The sequence below is a fragment of the Budorcas taxicolor genome, chromosome 23 (assembly GCF_023091745.1).
Source record: "Budorcas taxicolor isolate Tak-1 chromosome 23, Takin1.1, whole genome shotgun sequence".
NCBI lineage: Eukaryota > Metazoa > Chordata > Mammalia > Artiodactyla > Bovidae > Budorcas > Budorcas taxicolor.
Window position 1 is genome coordinate 14,937,763 of NC_068932.1, and position 20,747 is coordinate 14,958,509.

General features: G+C 41.6%; 1 protein-coding gene across 1 annotated transcript in view; it reads left to right on the forward strand.

Moving 5' to 3' along the window:
* Positions 1-20,747, forward strand: part of PDE6C (phosphodiesterase 6C) — a 58,420-nt gene that overhangs the window by 28,855 nt on the left and 8,818 nt on the right. Inside the window, exons 12-15 of the mRNA XM_052660990.1 lie at positions 3,939-4,085; positions 4,331-4,438; positions 5,145-5,254; positions 7,195-7,282. Coding sequence (XP_052516950.1) covers positions 3,939-4,085; positions 4,331-4,438; positions 5,145-5,254; positions 7,195-7,282 — 453 coding nt within the window. The remainder of the gene's footprint in view (positions 1-3,938; positions 4,086-4,330; positions 4,439-5,144; positions 5,255-7,194; positions 7,283-20,747) is intronic.

Genomic DNA, 20,747 nt, shown 5'->3' on the forward strand with positions numbered 1-20,747 from the left:
GAGTCAGTAGCTTTACAACAAAATGGCTTATTTTGAATACAAGATATGCTCTAAAGCTCATCCTAAATTGTTGGTGCATGTAACTTAAGAAACAAACACAGATTTCAGAGGGGTTCTCTGAAACTATTCCTGGCATAATTTCCAAGTGGCATAAATATATATATATGCATCTTTGCGACCCCATGGACTATACAGTCCATGGAATTCTCCAGGCCAGAATATTGGAGTGGGTAGCCTTTCCCTTCTCCAAAGGTTCTTCCCAACCCAGGGATCAAAACCAGGTCTCTCGCATTGCAGGCAGATTCTTTACCAGCTGAGCCACAAGGGAAGCCCAAGAATACTGCTGATCCTCCCAACCCAGGAATTGAACTGGGGTCTCCTGCATTGCAGGCGGATTCTTTACCAGCTGAGCTACCAGGGAAGCCCAACTTAAGAAACAAACACGTATTTCAGAGGGGTACTCTGGAACTATCTTGGCATAGTTTCCAAGCGGCATAAATATATATGCATCTTCACTTACCATGATTTTCCCCAGGGATACACTTTAATTCTTGGTTCAGGGAAGGCGTGGCCCTCTTTCATAGGTGTAACAGCAGGTGCGTGTGGCTGTGCTGGTAAGACTGAGGAAGCAGCTCTGCAGCTCGGGCAGAGGGAGTGGGGAAGGTTGCTCCCCTTCTTCCCCCTGCTTCCTGGGACATTTCAGGTCACTCACAGATGCCCTGCAGCTCCTGTTTACCAGACCATAGACGATGTAGAGAGAACATTCCAGAGAAGTACCTCATTCACTCCTCCTTCAGTGAGTTCTGTTTCATTCATTCACTAATTATTGAGACGCACTATGATACAAGAAACTGTTAAGTGCCAAGGGCAAAAGATAACGTGGTCTGGTTCTTGCCTGGCTCAAGAAACCCCTTGTTTATTAGAGAGACGGAAAATACAAGCAATGACACTGCCTTGAATGGATGGGTTCATGGGGCGTGAGCACCAAGGGCCCTGGGGAGGCCAAGGGTGCGATTCTCCTCGCAGAAGGTGATGGAGCGTGAGATGAAGGCCATGGCGTGTAGGCCTGAAGGGGACGCGGGAGCTGGGTGGGCAGAGAGTGATGATGGGGGCTTGGAGATGAGAAGGGAAAGCAGACAGGCCAGGGTAGGGGGACACAGAGCACGTTAGGGAGACCAAAGGCAGCTGGTGTGGCCAGAGCCCCAGCGAGTGGGAGAGGGGAGCAGCCTGCGAGGCCTGGCAGGGGGCGGGGTAAGACTACACCTGGCAGCCTGGCACACTGGGACCCGGAAGCGACCTGCTCAGATGGCCAGGGGTCTCTGGAGCAGAGGGAGCGAGCTGGCCTGGATGCAGGAGGCCAGTGCGGCCATGTTACACTCACAAACAGTTACAGAGAGGGTGACTTCTTGCAATCTCTCACGCTTACCGCCTCTCTTTCTCAATCTCAGCTGTGGGTTCCATCAAAGAGGAGAAAAACCAGCCTTTGGTGCTAGAGTTCCTACTTCTCAGACCAAGCAAAAGCCTTGATTTCTATCAATCTCCCTGTATCACTGTTGTATGACTGCTGTTTTTTCAAAACCTGTGATTTCTGTATTATAGTATTATCATAATGGTTTGCCTATAACTGCAAATTGGGCCCGGGAGTCATAATTCTGAGAACTTCTTACTTTGTTTCCTGCTAAAAATGCACACTTACACGTTAGTGTGACTGACCCTGTAATGTTTTAAAAAATGTTTTCACATTTGATCTTTACATAATACTCTGAGAAGAGCAGGGCAGAGGTGACTTCCAGCAGGGAGGTTCTGTGGCATGGGGCACCCCTCACTGCACCCCACAGGTCTTGGTCTGATTTTTACATGTGCTTATTCTCCATTTCTCCCCGCAAGAATGTGCATTTCAGGAAGTAGTGATATTGTTTTATCCATAATGCTTACAACACAAATAGGAACCAATAAATGTCTGTTGAATGATTAAAAATGAACAGAAGGGAAAAAGAGCTCCCATGGGCAAGGAATCCGGGAGGTTCCGGACAGAGAGAAAGTGTTAAGAAGGAACAGTGGAGGAAGCGAAAGGCCCTGTGAGGAAGGAGCTTTGGGAAGTGCTACTAGGGGCTTCCCTTGTGGCTCAGCTGGTAAAGAATCTGCCTGTAATGCGGGAGACCTGGGTTCAGTCTCTGGGTTGGGAAGATCCCCTCGAGAAGGGAAAGGCTACCCCCTCCAGTATTCTGGCCTGGGGAATTCCATGGACTGTATAGTCCAGGGGCTCGCTAAGACTCAGACATGACTAAACGACTTTCACTTTCCCTAGGGGTCATGGGATGAATCCCCTCTAATTGTCTTTGACACGTGAAAATAAAATTGGTACTACTTTTTCATTAAAACAACAAAGACAAAAATGTTACTATTGTTATCTGCATTTCACAGATGAAAACACTGATGTAGCTAACCCCAACCCAGAACTGAACACTAGTTTCCTGGCTCAAAACCATTGCTTTGCAGGAGAGATATCTCTGCCCGAAGTGACCATCTAAGAGTGGCCTTGGGGAGAAGGGGTTCTTCTTCCTTGGAGAATCTGGAAGACCCTGCAAAGAAGGGCAAAGGTGTGAGGGCCAGCTCTGACTTGGGGGTTAGGTGAACAGATACCGTAATTGTATTTAAAAGAGCCATATAGCACTTGGTGTTGAAATTTGTGCAAATAGAACATGAATCCTCCTCTGGGCCAAGCCTGAACTTTCTGAGGGATGTGCCCTTAGCGCAGTATTAGGGTTTACTGTGGGCTCAGTGAACACCCACTGAACTGGACTGCTCCTGCACGTTTGTCTGCTGGGCCACACAGCAGGCTGTGTGCTTCTTCCTTTCCTTGCCTGCTTCTTTCTTCCCGTGGGGTTGTCTCTGCCCTGCCGTCTGTCACATCAGCTGAATACACACCCCTCCAGAATCTCACCTTTCACTTTCTGTGTTTTTAACCACTTCAATAAGTTAAGTCCTTAAAGGCAAGACCCACATTTTTGTTTCCCAAGCCATGTCCATGTGACTAGTTCAACTGTTTTTTCACCTAGTCCTAAATCCTGACAAGGGGTGGGTTAAATGAGATGTCTGCATGTGTACCAGGACACTGGGGGGCATTCATTCATTCATTTATTCAATGAACATTAACCAAGCACCTCTGTGGGACAAGCCCTCAGGTTCTGTTACCGCAGCAGGTAACACCATGATCCCATCCTTAGGGAACCCACAGACTAGTGGGAAAGCATCACTAAACAGGTAAAGAAAATACGATAGAACTGAATCAAGCCATCATTTACTGTTTACTAAATATTTCTAGAAGAGGAAAAAAGAGAAGTTGAGTATTGAAAATGGGTTGTTGCTGCTGCTGCTGCTGCTGCTGCTAAGTTGCTTCGGTCGTATCCAACTCTGTGCGACCCCATGGACGGCAGCCCACCAGGCTCCTCTGTCCCTGGGATTCTCCAGGCAAGAGCACTGGAGTGGGTTGCCACTTCCTTCTCCAGTGCATGAAAGTGAAAAGTGAAAGTGAAGACGATCAGTCATGTCTGACTCTTAGAGACCCCATGGACTGCAGCCTACCAGGCTCCTCCATCCATGGGATTTTCCAGGCAAGAGTACTGGAGTGGGTTGCCATTGCTGCTGTATTTCAGCATTTTATTTTGCATCAGAGAAAGAAAGTAGCCTCTGGGGTCTGCTTTGGAATTGAATGCCGTCACTTAGAAAGCTGCTCAGGATAGCCGAGCCTCAGTTTAACCATCTGGAAACTGAGGGTCATTGTGCAGGTCTGTTGTGAGGATAATAGGGGCATAACCCAGTACTGGGTATATAGAGGCTGAGGGGAGTGCATGCGGCATCATTGCATTGTAATTTTGTGTATGACTAAAGGGATAAAAAAGAATGTAAACTGGAACCTTTGGTCCTTGTTTCAACAGAAGGAGGACCTGCCAGACCCACGGACTGCAGACCTGTATGAATTCCGCTTCAGCGACTTGCCCATCACAGAGCACGAACTGATTAAGTGTGGACTTCGGCTGTTTTTTGAAATAAACGTGGTGGAGAAATTCAAAGTACCCGTTGAGGTTAGATGGTATTTAATTTAAAATATAGTGTGATTCTGTGACAGTTCTCCATTGTGTAAAATTACCCGTGGTTCAAAAAGATTCCCTGCAGTGTAGATCTTAAATTATCATTAACTTTGTCAATATTATCTGCTTAAACCCTGTAAACAAGGCCATCCTATCTTTTCAGATAAGGTTGTCACAGACCTTCTAACCTTTAGAATTCTGTTCCAAAGTCTGAGTGGTATTGTCGTCTTTGGCGGCAGGTTCTCACCAGATGGATGTACACCGTGAGGAAGGGGTACCGGGCCGTCACGTACCACAACTGGCGACACGGGTTTAATGTGGGGCAGACCATGTTCACGTTGCTGATGGTAGGTATCGTGTCCGACTCTTTGCGACCCCATGGACTGTAGCCCACCAGGCTCCTCTGTCCATGGGATTCTCCAGGCAAGAATACTGGAGTGGGTTGCCATTTCCTTCTCCAGGGCATCTTCCCGACACAGGGATCGAACCCAGGTCTCCTGCATTGCAGGCAGAGCTTTAACCTCTGAGCCACCAGGGAAGCCATGGAGCACAGCAGTTGGTGAAAACCTGCGTGCCTCCTCCTGAACGTGGTGAGAATAGACACAGGCTGTCTCTTTCGAGATAATTTTGGAATTCACGGATACAATCCCATAAATCCCCAAATCCTCTGGAGATGATGCCAGGGCATGTGGGTATCCCTGGGCGCTTGCCTGGATAATAACTCTGATACTCAAGTACTTATGTCTTTAAAGGAAAAAATTCAGCTGCCTGCTAGGTGTGTGACTGCCCAGAATGAGCTACAAGAAATAAAACCAGTTTGGGACTTCCCTGGAGGTTCAGTGGTAAAGACTCCATGCTTCAATGCAAAGGGTCAAGGTTTGATCCCTGATCAGGGAACTAAGGTCCCACATGCCACGCGGTGTGAGCAAAAGAGAAAGAAAGCAAGCTTGCTCTAAAAACACAGAAGACCCCCTTCTCCACCAGAGGCAGGCCTCACTGCACATGCTGCATAATGTATTAATGTAAGTGATATATATGTCTATGTTCTTTTAGACAGGAAGACTGAAGAAATACTACACAGACCTTGAAGCCTTTGCCATGCTTGCTGCCGCCTTCTGCCACGACATTGACCACAGAGGCACCAATAATTTGTATCAGATGAAGTAAGTGAACATATGCTGCCGCGTCGATAGTTCTGGTGCCCCTGCCTTCTTTGTAAATGCCTTCACTCTTTTTTCAACTTTGTTTCATCAAAGTATTGAATCCATACCTTTAGCTGCGTTGATCTTCGACTTACAGTTGTACACCCTTGGGTGACACCCTCAACTCAAGCTAGAGAACATTTCTTCCTGGGCTCACTACCTCTCATGTCCCTCGTCCTTGTGCCTTCACCAGCTGACCTCGCATCTTAACATCATCACCACCTTCCCCTCTTGCCTAAGAAAAGAAGTGCAGCCTCTCAGCTCGGACAGATTTGTATTCACTGAGTTCACAAATTATTTAAACTTTCTAAGCTTTGAGTTCCTCACTGGGAAAATAATAACTGTAGTAATGCTACCTAACACTTAAGGTCATTGTAAAGATTAAATAAGGCTATGCATACAAAGCAGTCAGCTCATGGCTGGTGCTTGGAGGTTAATAATTATCAGGTATTATTATTATCACTGTTATTATGTCATTGGCACTTTCAAAATTCGTCAGCAATGCCATAGCCAACCTAGCTCCTTGATAGTGACATTTAAGAAGCTCTGCCTGCCTTGGCTGCACTATATCCTCATCTCCAACACATAACCCACTACCCACAAGGTACCAGAGGAAGTGAGACATTTTAGAGAGAATGAGCTTCGGAGTCTGGGTTTATGGGATCCAAACACTTCCTGGTTGAGTGATCTTGGGTAAATCACTTAATGTGTTTGAGATTCAGTTTCTTAACTGTTAAACAGGTACAATATTGACCTCTCAAAGACTGCTGTGAGAATCACCTGAAATTATATGTCTGAAATTACATAGTAGATCCTCAAGAAATTTACTCAATGAATTAAGCAGTGACTTTTCACCTTCAGGGAGAAGGCAATGGCACCCCACTCCAGTACTCTTGCCTGGAAAATCCCATGGATGGAGGAGCCTAGTAGGCTGCAGTCCATGGGGTCGCGAAGAGTTGGACACGACTGAGCGACTTCACTTTGACTTTTCACTTTCATGCATTGGAGAAGGAAATGGCAACCCACTCCAGTGTTCTTGCCTGGAGAATCCCAGGGATGGGGAAGCCTTGTGGGCTGCCGTCCATGGGGTCGCACAGAGTCGGACACGACTGAAGTGACTTAGCAGTAGCAGTTTCACCTTCACCAGCTCTACCAATCAGGCTTTGCCCTGAAGAGGGGATTCCCAGTCTGGGTTCCTGCAAGCCACAACTTCCTCTAAGAGCTCCAGCCCGCGCTGGCTGTTCCGCATTCCTGAATGCGGGCTTCCTGACAATGACTGAGCTCTCTTCTGCCCTCCTAACTGCTTCAGCCAATTCAGTTTCTAAGGAATGAATGCTTATTGAGCACTTGTGTACTGGGAGACCAGCTGAGAACTTGATACCTATGGCCTTTTTGAATCATTGTAGCCCTCCCACCTGGTAGGTACTATTGTTCCCCTCTTTTACTGATGAAGAAACAAGTCCCAAACAGTCAAATCTAACTTGCCATAGATGAAAAGAGAGTAGCCAAATGGGATGTGGCATCTCCAAGGTTTGCAGAAAAGATGAGACCACATCCCAGACTTCTGCTTTGGCCTGGTGTTGGGAGTCTGTGTGGGTCCCATCAGCGATGGGCGAGCTGACCTTCTTCCTTTTCTTTCCGTGAGAGAAACTTTGTAGTTCAAGCAATTAAATCATTTTATGCATTTAACAAATTAGGGTTTTTCTTAAAGAGATTTTTTTTAAGGGCATATTCTTCTGTTCTAAATCTAAAAATTCTTTTCCAATATGTTACTTTCAACTGTTTCACAGTCATTAGGGGAGAGGGAAGACATGAAGAAAAAATCCTCAGATTGCAAAGATTCTGTACTGTGTGATCTATGTGTCATCTTTAAATAGCTAAAATGACCCTTTTCCTCCTAGGTCCACATCTCCGCTAGCAAGGCTTCACGGCTCTTCCATCTTGGAGAGGCACCACCTGGAGTACAGTAAGACACTCCTGCAGGATGAGGTACGTGGGTCTCTCTCTCTCTAGGGCAGCTCACAAGCTCTGGATCAAAGTGCTACCCACAAAAAATGCTTAGAAAGAGGATCATCCTGAATGCTGGTGGCTGACAGTGTAGACACCCTTATTGAAGTCAATTGATAGAAATGACTATATTGTGATAGTTTTTGAATAATCAAACTGGAAGTAGCTGAGACAGAGGAGGAAAGAGCTATGAAAAGTCACAGAATCTCTGTGGGTCTGTAGAGTAAGAAGAAAAAGTTTACCTTGGGTATGTATGAATGTAAAAAGAGGAGACACAGGACTGGAAAAGGTCAGTTTACATTGCAATTCCAAAGAAAGGGAATGCCAAAGAATGCTCAAACTACCGCACAATTGCACTCATCTCACACGTTAGAAAAGTAATGCTCAAAATTCTCCAAGCCAGGCTTCAGAAATACGTGAACCATGAAATTCCAGATGTTCACGCTGGTTTTAGAAAAGGCAGAGGAACCAGAGATCAAATTGCCAACATCCTCTGGATCATGGAAAAAGCAAGAGAGTTCCAGAAAAACATCTATTTCTGCTTTATTGACTATGCCAAAGCCTCTGACTGTGTGGATCACAATAAACTGTGGAAAATTCTGAAAGAGATGGGAATACCAGACCACCTAACCTGCCTCTTGAGAAATCTATATGCAGGTCAGGAAGCAACAGTTAGAACTGGACATGGAACAACAGACTGGTTCCACATAGGAAAAGGAGTACATCAAGGCTGTATATTGTCACCCTGCTTGTTTAACTTATATGCAGAGTTCAGTTCAGTTTAGTCACTCAGTCGTGTCCGACTCTTTGCGACCCCATGAATTGCAGCACGCCAGGCCTCCCTGTCCTCACCATCTCCTGGAGTTCACTCAGACTCATGTCCATCGAGTCCGTGATGCCATCCAGCCATCCCATCCTCGGTCGTCCCCTTCTCCTCCTGCCCCCAATCCCTCCCAGCATCAGAGTCTTTTCCAGTGAGTCAGCTCTTCGCATGAGGTGTCCAAAGTACTGGAATTTCAGCTTCAGCATCATTCCTTCCAAAGAAATCCCAGGGCTGATCTCCTTCGGAATGGACTGGTTGGATCTCCTTGCAGTCCAAGGGACTCTCAAGAGTCTTCTCCAACACCACAGCTCAAAAGCATCAATTCTTCGGCACTCAGCCTTCTTCACAGTCCAACTCTCACATCCATACATGACTACTGGAAAAACCACAGCCTTGACTAGACGGACCTTAGTCGGCAAAGTAATGTCCCTGCTTTTGAATATGCTGTCTAGGTTGGTCATAACTTTTCTTCCAAGGAATATGCAGAGTACATCATGAGAAATCCTGGGCTGGAAGAAGCACAGGTTGGAATCAAGATTGCCGGAAGAAATATCAATAACCTCAGATATGCAGATGACACCACCCTTATGGCAGAAAGTGAAGAGGAACTAAAAAGCCTTTTGATGAAAGTGAAAGAGGAGAGTGAAAAAGTTGGCTTAAAGCTCAACATTCAGAAAATGAAGATCATGGCATCTGGTCCCTTCACTTCATGGCAAATAGATGGGGAAACAGTGGAAACAGTGTCAGACTTTATTTTTTTGGGCTCCAAAATCACTGCAGATGGTGACTGCAGCCATGAAATTAAAAGACACTTACTCCTTGGAACAAAAGTTATGAGCAACCTAGACAGCATATTCAAAAGCAGAGATATTACTTTGCCAACTAAGGTCCATCTAGTCAAGGCTATGGTTTTTCCAGTGGTCATGTATGGATGTGAGAGTTGGACTGTGAAGGCTGAGCACCGAAGAATTGATGCTTTTGAACTGTGGTGTTGGAGAAGACTCTTGAGAGTCCCTTGGACTGCAAGGAGATCCAACCCGTCTATTCCGAAGGAGATCAGCCCTGGGATTTCTTTGGAAGGAATGATACTAAAGCTGAAACTCTAGTACTTTGGCCACCTCATGCGAAGAGCTGACTCATTGGACAAGACTCTGATGCTGGGAGGGATTGGGGGCAGGAGGAGAAGGGGACAACAGAGGATGAGATGGCTGGATGGCATCACCGACTCGATGGACGTGAGTTTGAGTAAACTCTGGGAGTTGATGGACAGTGAGGCCTGTCGTGCTGTGATTCATGTGGTCGCAAAGAGTCGGACACGACTGAGCGACTGAACTGAACTGAAAAAGAGGAGGCTACACAACCGCTGCTTTTCTTAGTCATAGGGCATGTGCTGTTAAGGCCTTGTCTGTTTCTTTGAGACAGTCAGGTGCTGGTAGTTTGGGGGTAGGCATGAAAATCAGGCTGTAAGATCAGACAGCTGCTATCAGAGGCACCGAGTGAATGAGGGAGATGTCCCATTCAGGAGTGGGTGGGGCATAGGGGAAAAGAGGGGTGGGATCAGGGAACTTTTCACGGGAAGTGGGTTAAGCTTGGTCCTGAATTCATTGTGATTTATACAATCTCATGTACTACTAACTTTCGATAAAAAGATTCTCCTTTATCGATTTTATTTAAAGAGTATATAGGCTTGTTGGAAAAGTTTTGAATATAATCTAGTTATGCTTGAGAACAAATCTGAGAAGATTCTAACCCAGAATGAATCATTGTTAGATAGAAGGGAACATTCTTCTGTCTGCACAGAGAAATTGTCTAGAATCACACAAACTCATTAGGATAAATAAACCCTCGGGAGAGTGGAGCTTTTTTCACTTTTGATAATAATTGCTTATTAAAGGCTCAGAGGAAGGGGTACAAGGAAATACGTCCAAGTTTCGAGATAATATTACATTCTTCTAGGTAATCAAAAGCCAAGTGGGAAAAATTTGTAAGGGCAATTAGGCAGAAAAGTGGAAAAAGGAAACAGACATATGATTTAAATATTTTTAATAGCTTGTGATTGATGCAGCATCCAGACAGGGGGACAGAGACCAGCTGCACTGAATTATCGATTTCACAGGGCAGAAGGGGGCAGGCGGTTAAAAACACATCCTGGGCATCATCTCCCACTTACCAGGCTCCCTGGGGATTGGACCTAGGAATCTGCATTTTTAATAAGAGTTTTCATCACTCTCATGTGTAGCTAGGACCTGTTCCTGCAGTAGTATCATAAAAAGAATGAAGATATCTGTTCTATGAGAGTTGGAAAAAATAGAATTGAAAGTAGTTCACGAATATGATAGTAACTTGTTATCCACCCAGTTTGTTAAGTGTCTTGCCTTACTGGTTGTGATGGTCTTATATTTTTGAGTAAGGATCTTCCATATATCCAGCTGATTACATATACCACAGGCAGGTAGTATCAAAAATAATTTATTTAATTTTATGTTTACCTACTAATGCAAAATATATTCTAAAACCTTTATAGCCAAATGTTTAACTATGAAAGGGCTCCTAGTAGCTCATATATTTTTACTTTCTGGGATTTGAGAGTTTAAAATAGAGTTGTTGTTTCCCATCTTAATTTTTAAATGTTACATACTCTGCAGTATGAACTGGTTTTCATGGCTAGATAAAGGCTTACTCTTTTTAAAAAGGAATATCGCATCCTAGTAATCCATGCCACCTTGGCAAGGACCTATCTACAATGCTATTTGACCTGCTAATTGCAGACTTTTAAGAGTTGTAAATAGAGTCACTAGGCAATAAATGCGATCACAGAGCTTTTTATGAGTAGGCAAACTGAATGCTGAAAAAAATGAAATTTTAACATCAGATGTTCTTTTCACATTTTTGGAAGGCAGTACAGTTCTTCTATTTATTTATTATACAGAGGAAATACTTATATTTAAAATTTTAATTTTTTTACATAAGGCAAATCCTTATCTAGCAGTTTTGCCATTTTGTAGGCATTACTCATTGTGTTTTGTATATTATCAGGCTTTATGTCCCAGTAGAGTTGGATTCCCTGCTTTGAGGACAGAACTGTCTGTATTCTAAACTAGTCAGAAATCCACCCTTTAACCTAATGAATAGGGGTTAAAGCCCTTGTTAGTCAAATTTCTCAGAATATAAACTTTAATACTACAATGTACTGTCAGAATGACAAAATGTATTATTTAGCATAAATAACAGAATACTTTTATTATTCAGAACACTTCTTCATAAAATTTATAACTTTATGTTTTTTCATACTGACTTCATGTTATACAAAGAAGGAATGAAGAAGAAATTAAGTATCTTGTGTATGATCACCAGCCAGCCACAGACATGTTGCAGTCTTCCCTTTTGGGTGTAACATGTACCACATTGAAGACTAGAACTCACCTCCCTGAGAGTCCTCATCAGGATGAATTGGAGCCATTTCTATTTTGGTGTGCTACACCGAATTTAGATATGTAGTGCCATTTTCATAGCAGTAAGAGAACAAAAGCAGCCTGTTGATGGTAGAGAGCCACGTTAGACTCTGTGGGCAGGTGAGCCCTGCTGAACAGGTGGGGGCCCGGCTGGAGTGGGGCTGGCCGGGATGGAGGCCTCCTCTCTCGTTCTGTGCACCCGTCTCTCCATCACGTTTCCAGCACAATTCCCTGGAAGCACAGATGGAATATTACAGACTCACCCATAGATATCTTAAATTAGTGACAGTAGTGGTTGTTAAAAATTACATGCATGTGCCTGCTATGAAAATTCAAGCAATAGGAAACATTCTAAAGATAAATATTTAAAAATTGCTTTAAATCCTACCACTCAGAAATAAGACATTTCATTAACATTTAACGAACTTCATGGTAGCCCATTGTGACTATATATAGGCAGGATGGTTAGAAACAGGGGATCTCATATCTGAACTATTTTTGTTGTTGTTGTTAGGGTTATCTATTTAACTGAGTTTATTGAAGTGTAATGTTTATACAATAAGCAGTATCCCTTTAATGTGTTATTCATACAAATTCTATGAATTCTGTCCCTGCACTTGGATAGGTTTTACCCCACCACACTCAGGATACAGAACACTTCAGCCATCTCCTTCGGGATGACAAGGGAGACTGTTCTGGGACTCTATCGCTGGATACAGAACACTGCACTTCTGTAGCAGTCTATGCTAGCAGTCCCCTGGTAGTCTATGCCTCTCTCCCGTCCCAGCCCAAAGCAAGCAATGAAATGTTTGTAGTCACTACGGATTCGTTTGAATCTTCTAGATTTTTACATAAATGCAGTCATCCAGTAATTACTCTTTTGTGGCGACGACTTTCATTCAGAACAATAATTTTGTGATTTGTACATTTTGAGTGAATGAGCCAGCAGTGATTCATTACTTTTCACTGCTGAGTGGTCTTGCATTTATCTGAAATGAAGATTTTAATTTTACTTCAGTTTAATGGAAGAAACAGTTTTTAAGGGAAGGAATTACAGAACTTCAGAGAACTATGTCCTTAATCACAAGAAATATTAGTTCTTAGAGAACACTAAAATCAATAACAGTGGTTATGTGTTACCTTTTCACCATCTCTGAACTCCCTGCTATAAAACATGAAACAATTCGAATACTTACACTGCTTCCCACATCTCTACTTCTGTTTTGTAAGCTATTTATTATCAGTATTTTTTAAACTGTTGTCATGATTTATGAAATTAATTTATAATTTCCTTAAGTGTCTATTTTTTTTAAACCAGAGCATTTATTGCATAACTAATGGTCGAAATCCCTAAGATGAACTGGATGCTGCCCCAGTGGCTCGCTGGGGTTAGGTGTTCTCCCAGAATCCAAGCCTGAATCTTCAGGATACTCTTTGTAGGTGCCTCGCTCACCTGGCCTCGGTGTGTTCCATCTGTAGCCTTGGCAACTCCAGTCACATTTCCTCTTCTGCCTGGCAGTGTTGCCACAATGGTCATAGGTCGGCTTCTGAAGGTCGAAGGCCTTGGAACCACAGTCTTACTTCCAAACGACAGTGTTCCCTTTGTCATCTCTCTTCTATGGTTGAGACCAAAGAGGTGCCATTGTTTATTCCTACTTCTACTTTTGTATGGGCCTATACTTAGCCTGACTTTTTATCATGGCTTGTTCATTCCCGTGTATTTTATTTTGACTCATACCTTAATTAGCTAGATTTTTGTCATCTGGTAGTTTTTCACAGTCTCTAAGCTAAGTACTCTGCATACAAGTTAAATAAGCAGGGTGACAATATACAGCCTTGATGTACTCCTGTTCCTATTTGGAACCAGTCTGTTGTTCCATGTCCAGTTCTAACTGTTGCTTCCTGACCTGCATATAGGTTTCTCAAGAGGCAGGTTAGGTGGTCTGGTATTTCCATCTTTTTCAGAATTTTCCACAGTTGATTGTGATCCACACAGTCAAAGGCTTTGGCATAATCAATAAAGCAGAAATAGATGTTTTTCTGGAACTCTCTTGCTTTTTCCATGTTGTCAATTTGATCTTTGGTTCCTCTGCCTTTTCTAAATCCAGCTTAAACATCTGGAATTTCACGGTTCACATATTGCTGAAGCCTGGCTTGGAGAATTTTGAGCATTACTTTACTAACGTGTGAGATGAGTGCAATTGTGTGGTAGTTTGAGCATTCTTTGGCATTGCCTTTCTTTGGGATTGGAATGAAAACTGACCTTTTCCAGTCCTGTGGCCACTGCTGAGTTTTCCAAATTTGCTGGCATATTGAGTGCAGCACGTTCACAGCATCATCTTTCAGGATCTGAAATAGCTCAACTGGGATTCCATCACCTCCACTAGCTTTGTTCGTAGTGACGCTTTCTAAGGCCCACTTGACTTCACATTCCAGGATGTCTGGCTCTAGGTGAGTGATCACACCATAGTAATTATCTTGGTCATGAAGATCTTTTTGTAGAGTTCTTCTATATATTCTGGACACCTCTTCTTAATATCTTCTGCTTCTGTTAGGTCCATACCATTTCTGTCCTTTATCGAGCCCATCTGTGCATGAAATGTTCTCTTGGTATCTCTAATTTTCTTGAAGAGATCTCTAGTCTTTCCCATTCTGTTGTTTTCCTCTATTTCTTTGCATTGATCACTGAGGAAGTCTTGCTTCTCTGGTTCCAAATAGGAAAAGGAGTACCTCAAGGCTGTATATTGTCACCCTGCTTATTTCACTTATATGCAGAGCATATCATGAGAAACCCTGGGCTGGAGGAAGCACAAGCTGGAATCAAGATTGCCAGGAGAAATATCAATAACCTCAGATATGCAGATGACACCACCCTTATGGCAGAAAGTGAAGAGGAACTAAAAAGCCTTTTGATGAAAGTGAAAGAGGAGAGTGAAGAAGTTGGCTTAAAGCTCAACATTCAGAAAACGAAGATCATGGCATCTGGTTCCATCACTTCATGGCAAATAGATGGGGAAACAGTGTCAGACTTTATTTTTTTGGGCTCCAAAATCACTGCAGATGGTGATTACAGCCATGAAATTAAAAGACGCTTACTCCTTGGAAGAAAAGTTATGACCAACCTAGATAGCATATTGAAAAGCAGAGACCTCACTTTGCCAACAAAGGTCTGTCTAGTCAAGGCTATGGTTTTTCCAGTAGTCATGTATGGATGAGAGAGTTGGACTGTGAAGGCTGAGCACCGAAGAATTGATGCTTTTGAACTGTGGTGTTGGAGAAGACTCTTGAGAGTCCCTTGGACTGCAGGGAGATCCAACCAGTCCATTCTGAAGGAGATCAGCCCTGGGTGTTCTTTGGAAGGACTGATGCTAAGGCTGAAACTCCAGTACTTTGGCCACCTCATGCAAAGAGTTGACTCATTGGAAAAGACTCTGATGCTGGGAGGGATTGGGGGCAGGAGGAGAAGGGAACGACAGAGGATGAGATGGCTGGATGGCATCACCGACTCAATGGACATGAGTTTGAGTGAACTCCGGGAGATGGTGATGAACAGGGAGGCCTGGGGTGCTGTGATTCATGGGGTCACAAAGAGTCGGACACGACTGAGCAACTGAACTGAACTGAAGCTAAGTACACACCTATGAAGATCTGTTTGTTACATTTTTGAAAGTCAGTTTGGAAGAATATAAAGGTTGTTGGGTCATTACTTTCTTCTCAGAAACTGGAGGACATTGCCTCTGTTTTTTGGTGTTAAAGAGATATAAATGGCTGATTTGATTTTCTCCCTTGTAGGTGACTTTGTTTTTCTGAATAGATGTTCATATAATTCTTAATTCTTCACATTTTAGTAACTTTGAATGTCTCGGTGATTCTGCATCTATTTTTTCCTTGATACAGGTTCAGTTCAGTTCAGTCACTCAGTTGTGTCCGACTCTTTGCGACCCCATGAATTGTAGCACACCAGGCCTCCCTGTCCACATATCTATAGAATCTGTTGTCTTTTTTTTTTTTTAATTTCAGGGAAGCTTTTTTTTCATTGTATCTTTGAACATTTTTCTAATACATTGGGAATATCAATTATGTATATGTTGAATCTCCTTGCCATTTATGTTCTTTATATTTTTAAATAATTTATTCTTTTTCCTTTTTGCTTTAATTTCCTCAAGACTGTGGACTATGTCCCTTGCTTATTCTATTTAAGTAGCTTTACTGTGGATTATATTGCTTTTATATTCAATTCCATTTTCTTCATTCTACTACTAGTTTTGCTAGTTTATTACTGTTGTCTTACAATCTTCGAGTTCTTGTGGTTTTGAAACTATAGATATTAGTGTGAATTTTTCATGTTCCATTGGGTATTTCTTTTGATGTTATTTTTCATTTGCCTTTTGTGTTCCTTTCTTCCAGTTATTTTTCTTAGTTTGGTGTCTGTGTGTGCAGTCATGCACTGTATTTACATATTCAGTCAACTACTGTACCTTTATGTGACTTCTGATTCAGAGTTGTTACATGTGGTGTGCTGTGACTCTCTAGCACATGTCTTTTTGTGAACACATGGGTGTATTTCTGTTTGGTATGTACCTGGAAATAGAATTGCTTGGCCATAGGGTGAGCATATGTTCAGCCTCAGTGGATGCTGACAAGCAGTTTTCCAAAATAGTTGTATTAATACACATTCTTACCAACAGTTCCAGTGGTTCTCCATCGTCTCCAACACTTGGCACTTTCCGTCTTTCTCATTTTAGTCACTTGGGGGATGCGCTAATTTGTGTCAAATTAAATAGCATTGACACATATAAACTACAATTTTTTATATTAACCTTTTGAAATTGTTTTGGGACTACCTTTGTTCTCAACTTGATTTGCAGGAATTCTTTATTCTGGTTTATGTATCTTTCATCAGAAATATGTATCCCAAATAGTTTCTCCCTGTGAATTGCCTTTGTATTCTCTTAATGTTGGATTTGGGTGAAAATAAGTTCTTAATTTTAATGTAGTCCATTTGATCAACTTTTTAAAGATTAATTCTTTAGTTGTATTGTCTTTGCCTATTCAAGGTAATGAAGGTATTTTATTGTTCTACATTTCTCATTTAGATCCACAATCATTTTACAGCTTATCTTTATATATGGTTTGATGTAGAGATCAAGATACTTTTTCTGTCCATGTGAAAATCCAGTTGACTCAGCACCATTTACTGACCCACTTCATTTCAGTGATACCTCTGCCCTAGACCAGGTAACTGATTATCATGGACTGATTCTGCATTCCCTATTCGATTACACTAGTCAGTTTGTGTCTCTTTTGTCAGTATGTCATCTTGGTTACTGTAGCTTTGTAATAGTCTTCCTTCCAGTATAAATTCTCCAGTTTTGTTCTATTTGAAGATTGCTTTGGCTTTTATTAAACCTTTGTATTTTCATATACATTTTAAAAGTTTGTCAATTTACATAGACACATCCACAAACTTCGTATTTTGGTTGGAATTGCACTCAATCCATAGGTTATTTTGTTCTTGTGGTCTTTATGCAGAGGTTTTACACTTGTTTTCCTCTGAAAACTATTCATTCCTTAGTGGAACTTGCCATCTGCTGTGAGGCGAGGGCAGGAATGCATTGAGGACCAGCTTTCTATTTATTCAAACTCTTGTCTCACCAATTCTATTTCTTTTGTCTAGAGAACTCACCTCTTTGATTTGGGCTTCCCAGAAGCCCAATTTGGGCTTTTGGGAAGGCTCATGTTAAGCAAGCCTGTGAAGCTACAGGGTCTGTGTTAGGATCTGATTATTGCTGCCGAACTTCCTGCCTTCACTCCTTTTTACCCAAAGCATTCTCTTTGGCACAGATGACTAAGCAATAGAAGTCAGTGCAAATGTATGTCAGAACAATTTCCCCATCTCATCCTCTGCTGCTGTTCTGTGTGTCAGACTGGATTTTTGAGGGACATCCTTCCTTCTTCCGTGCCCTGTCTACATTCTAAGACCTCTTGCTCCAATTAAAAGATTACTGGCTCTGCCTTTGCTTACTTAAAAACAACTGCATGCATGTATATATATAATCCTCAACTTGTTCCAGAAAGTTTTTAATGGAGCTTCCAAAAATATGTGTAACATTAGAGAAAAAATGAGGGCTAATGGGAAAATAAAAATAAGATGAAGTATGGGGCAGGCCCACAATGTGTACAGTGAGAGGTATATTAAGACATGGGCCACAAACTTGGTCAAGGGATTTCTAGTAACTAATATAAAACAGAAACAGCATCTTTTATGTGAATCTATATCCATGGCTGAAAAAGAAACTACTTACAAGCTCTTCTTTTAAGAACTTTTGCTAGGACAGAAGGAAAAGAGGAAATAAAAAATAATACTGAATTAAGAAAGGTTTTTCAATTAGAGACTTGTACAGTAAAAATGAGTGAGGGAAAAAAAGGTGAAAATCAGGAATATTGTGCTATCAACAAAGGAAGCAGTACTGAATAGTTGAATGTACACCGTTTTTTCTTAAGTATACTAATTTTAAAAGTGTGTCATTTTTTAAAAAAAATGTGGGGAGGGAGGTGGGAGGAGGGTTCAGGATGGGGAACACATGTACACCCGTAGCAGATTCATGTTGATGTATGGCAAAACCAATACAATATTGTAATTAGTCTCCAATTCAAATAAATAAATTTATATTAAAAAAAAAGAAAAAATGCAACAGTGACTTACTTTGTTAAGTGAAAGAACGTTTGCCATTCTGTTGCTTTAACAGAGCTGTTTTATTGTTCTGGATTAGAAAAAGGTATGACTTAAATGGAGTACAACAGTATCATTTTTCTCTATGTATATATACACCTTTTTTCTCACACACATATATTTAGCAAATAGCGAGGTATCCAGGTTTAAAAATAAAATCAACATGTATTAAAAGTAATTGGTACATAAAAAATATTGATAATTGTGGTCGATGGTTGTGTGCTCTGTACAGTCTGGCACTTGGTAGCGACAAAGTCTGTCCCAAGGGATTGTTTGTTTAAATTTGGCAGCCTGCCTTGTGTGTCCCCTCCCCATTCTATGTTTTGGCTTTTTTCTGACTTTTTTAGTTAAAAAAAAAATTACGTTTAATGTGTACATGATGTTTTGATGTATGGATATATAGTAAAATCATTACTATAGTCAAGTGAATTAACATACTACCTTTTTGTGTGTGATGAGAAGACCTGAGATCCACTATTTTAGCAGATTTTTTCAGTATATAATAAGGATTAAAATGACATACAAAGTGATTAAAAGTGTTACTAATAATTTGTGTAAAAACTTAGGGCATCTCCACACACGATCCCCCTTTTTCTCCTTAGTACAGCAGTCAAGAATGACCTGAAGTGCTACTGGATCTACAAAGTCTGTGTTGGAGTTACACACTACACATTACTCTGGGAAACGTGTAACGTGTATCCGTGAACAAAGGACAATGACTCACTGATGTAAATATGCCACAGGGTCACCACCAATTCAAAGGCAGGCCACCAGTGTACCCAAATCAGGGAAGGTTAAGTGGGATTAAAATGCCAAACGGCCCACTTACTCTGCCCTCTTCCTGGTCAGTCCAGACCAGTTAAAGATAACCTATATCCAGAAGATTTGGGGCAGAGATTACGCCCAAGGTGCTGCTGAGGACTCTCTTTCAAGCAAGTCATGGATTTTGATCTAGACAAGTTTTCGTTTGTTGTAGTTTGGAGTATTCAATTGCCATGTCTTCTATCAATAAAAAGTCTAGCTATAGTTGCTATTATGAACTCATTATTACTGCCATGTAAAATACCATTTTTCTTGACTTCAAAGTTATAAAAAGCTGACCTAAGTGGAGGCTGTATTATGCACACATAATTCTAGGCCATTTCTTGCTTTCTAGTATTTCAGTCTCCTGGAATGACAGAGCTATATTTGGTCTTGGGTTTTGCAATTCTATTTTAAACTGGGGATAACCTCAGAACTTACCAGTAATAATGATATAGCAATAATTAAATTCTGTAGCAATTTACTGTTCTTAAATGCATTCCCAGTTATCTCATCTGCATCAACATTCCACAAATATTTACTGATCACAGGTTGAGTGCCAGGCAGTTAGCAAGGCAGCTGTTATTATCCCCATTTGAGAAAACAAATAGTTACAGATGTTAAGTGAGGTGTCCAGGACACTACAACCACCACGTGGGGAAGCTGGGAACTGAGCCTGGGCTCCTGAGTCAGTGTAGTGCCCTGCTATGCTGGCTCCACTGGGTGCTGGCTGTTCAACCTTGAGCAAGTTTCCTAACCTCTCTATGCTGTGGTTTGCTGCGAGACTAAGAGTTTCCATAGAGCACTTAGAACAGTGCCTGGGGAGTGGGAAGCACTCGGTGTCTGCTGTTATTTGGTGCTTGATCCAGTGTTCTTTTCTACATTTTGCTGCCTCTGTCTCTACATAGGTGAATAGACATTTCATCCTTTCCAGTGGGATTTTTCTGTATTTAACTGTTGACTTCATTTATCACTGCACATCTGTCTTTGGCCTGTATTCCTAAAAATCTTCTTTTTGGAGTACCTTATCTTTTAAAAACCACTCCCAGATTTACACTCTTGTTTTCTGGAACACTAAAAATTGAGGGTGATCCATGTATAAGGAGACTATTAGTGGGAAACTCTTTGAAGAAAGGTAGAAATAAGTCACTGTAAAATAGAATTGCAAGACTTCATTTTAAAAACAACTTGGAAGATTTACTTTTTTCTATGTGTGAGGACTATTGTAATCTGCAGCTTCTGAAAGCTCTCCAAGTTTCTAGAATCACTCTGAAATTATCTGGTAAATAATTCAACATGTCTAACAATTGGACAAATACCAGATATTCTTTATTAAAGTTTCTCAATTATTACAGAAAATTTTAAATCTATTGTTTTTATTGAAATGGTCCTGGAAGAAAACTTATATACTGATTACATGAATATTTGCTAATAATCTCTTTTAAGAGTTTAAATTATGTTACTCAAAGTATAAGTAAAGAGGTAACTTAATCCAAGAGAGAAAACTGAAAGCAAGAAAAGTAAGACTTAGTTTATCTTCTTTCTATAATAAGATGCTCTTATTAAGCATCACAGGGTGGTTTGTTTGCTGAATCAAAGGCAAATTAATGATGGCACTTTATTTTGAATTTTCATCTT